The 2,265-nt window shown below is 40.3% G+C and overlaps 1 protein-coding gene across 1 annotated transcript; it reads right to left on the reverse strand.

Moving 5' to 3' along the window:
• Positions 1 to 269: 269 nt before the first annotated feature.
• Positions 270 to 2,052, reverse strand: LOC145458068 (uncharacterized). Its single transcript, XM_080336375.1, has 4 exons — positions 1,912 to 2,052; positions 1,612 to 1,784; positions 1,350 to 1,502; positions 270 to 630 (listed from the first exon to the last, which is right to left on the reverse strand). The coding sequence occupies exons 2-4, from the start codon at positions 1,769 to 1,771 to the stop codon at positions 473 to 475; spliced, it is 471 nt and encodes a 156-aa protein (XP_080192501.1). The 5' UTR covers positions 1,772 to 1,784; positions 1,912 to 2,052; the 3' UTR covers positions 270 to 472.
• Positions 2,053 to 2,265: the final 213 nt, after the last annotated feature.

Consider the following 2,265-nt stretch of genomic DNA (forward strand, 5'->3'; position numbering starts at 1 on the left):
ACCATATGTCTGCAATCAAATATTTGCACAAATGTGTCGTGCATTACATCATTCCCAGTCGATGAAATCGAATATTTCTCAGCAACGATAGTGAACGTAGACCCGGAATGTATCATATCTCCTACATTCCAACAAGAATCATTTTGTCATGAAGTATGCCAATTTTGGTCTCTCCAGAAACGGGTAACATGTCTTTCTAATCTCTGAATAGTCTTCGAATGAAATATCACTGAATAATGATCCGACAAGAATAAAACACGCTGAAATACCACCGTTTAATACAATATGTATTTTAATCACTCGCAGCTTGGTTGTTTATTAAACCGTAACCTTCTTTGTCAATATTTATTGATAGCAACAGTTATAAACGGGTATATTAAAAGGTGAAGACGAGCGCAGATAGCATCTTAACACCTACACATTTAGGTAGTTATGTTTAATATTGGAAGCCTAGAATCTAGGATGACCTCTATCAATCCTTATCGATGAACGCAACCGGCGCTGCAATAATACTGATGGTGAAAGCCAACCATCCGAAAGCGAAACTGTATCCCCAATCTACGTTATCTTGTGCCACGAATGAGCTGTATAATCCGGTATACGACGCCATTCCTATCATGATGAAAATACCTGAAAGACATGGATTTATAAGAATATTTAGGGTTCATGGAAATCTATACGCAGCAGTTGTTGACTTTATCGGTTAACTGAATGTTACAAATGACATAAAATGCCGATTGTCGTGGATAAACCGACGGAAGAATTGCTCGAGCGAACATGGCATAACTGTGACCATAAATCTGTATCAAGGGTAAATTGTATCGAAATGATGGAAATATCATGATATTATTTTCGATATCTCGTGGTTCGATTAGTTGGTAGATTTGAACCATGCGTATGTTTGGTACACGCAGAAATAAGATGGGAAACATGTTCGCTCTCTTTGATCTGCCCTTCCGACAAGGACATTCGCTGTTGGTAATTGCTTTCGGGGTACTGCAAAGAAATAGTCTACCTCATGTAACCAGGATCGCGTACAGAAGATACACCTTTCCAGTAAGCGGTCAAAAATTTAATATCCATAGTAAGGCCAATCTAATTTAATCTCAATACAGTAAAATCCATCCCTTAAAATCCGACTACCAACATGAATGACTCATGGACGAATTATACGGGATGTATACAAAATATCAATGGTTTAGGAAGGAACTCTTTTATCTTTAGGGCCAAGTTAAACACACTTAATTCGCGCAAATATATTCGGTTCACTGTTATAAAGTTCCAAACACTCGTACGACCGCGCACCTGGCGTTTCCAAGATTCTAACAATGTATTACGCTTCTAGTTACCTCCAACAAATGCTAACACTCCTCCGACTTTCGAAATCACTTCGTTCTCACTTCTGGCACCAGCAAAGCACAAAGCCCCAACGGCACACGAGAGTATCACATCAGCCATAACATTGAATGCGATTGCGACATTCTCAGCGTCCCCCTTGTTCACTGAAAAATCAAAACCAGCCGTCAGTCGGGAAATTGAAAAATAATGTTCCGATCTGCATACTTCACGAATCTTGGTGACACAACGAACTTGTTATCCGCTCGTACTCACCATCAAACTGTTCTCCGTCGGAATAATTTTGAAAAAGACCTTGAGCGTATGTTACATTCTCCGTAGTAACGTATATCCATCCTGGAGTTGTGATCGCAATGATGTCAACTAGTAGAGCAATCGCAAGGCCCCCTCCGCTGCCTATTTTCAAAAATCCCATTCTAATCTGGGTTCTGTTGAAAGATAAAACTCGTAATTAAGAATGCTGTGCTATACTAATATACTGGACCGTACGCACTGCACAATGTACAAGTGCGGTGTAACACTCTACACTACTGTAGAGCGCACGTTCAACCTCACCCTCGGACGGCGATGATACTGTTCTTGCGAGTTCTTCGAACGAGAGTTTGTTACACGAGAACCATCATCGTACACCGGTCTTGTCTCCTAAATTCTTCAGCATCACGAGGCGCTCGTGTGATGTACTACGACGTATGTACGTTGGTGGTATATAAAGTGAATATATCTAAATTTATCCATGATTATATGTCTCGTTGAGTACCCACGCATTTCGTCTGCCAATAAGAACACATATTAATCTGTTGGATTGCAACAACAGAAAACACATTTTGTGATATTTGTAGATTGGCGGGGAGGTGGGCCGTTGAAATGTCATCGAAATAATGGGATTGGTATCTTTCCGCTCCAATAGCC

Source organism: Botryllus schlosseri, chromosome 15 (assembly GCF_051294905.1).
Source record: "Botryllus schlosseri isolate E-star chromosome 15, Bs_hap1, whole genome shotgun sequence".
Lineage (NCBI taxonomy): Eukaryota > Metazoa > Chordata > Ascidiacea > Stolidobranchia > Styelidae > Botryllus > Botryllus schlosseri.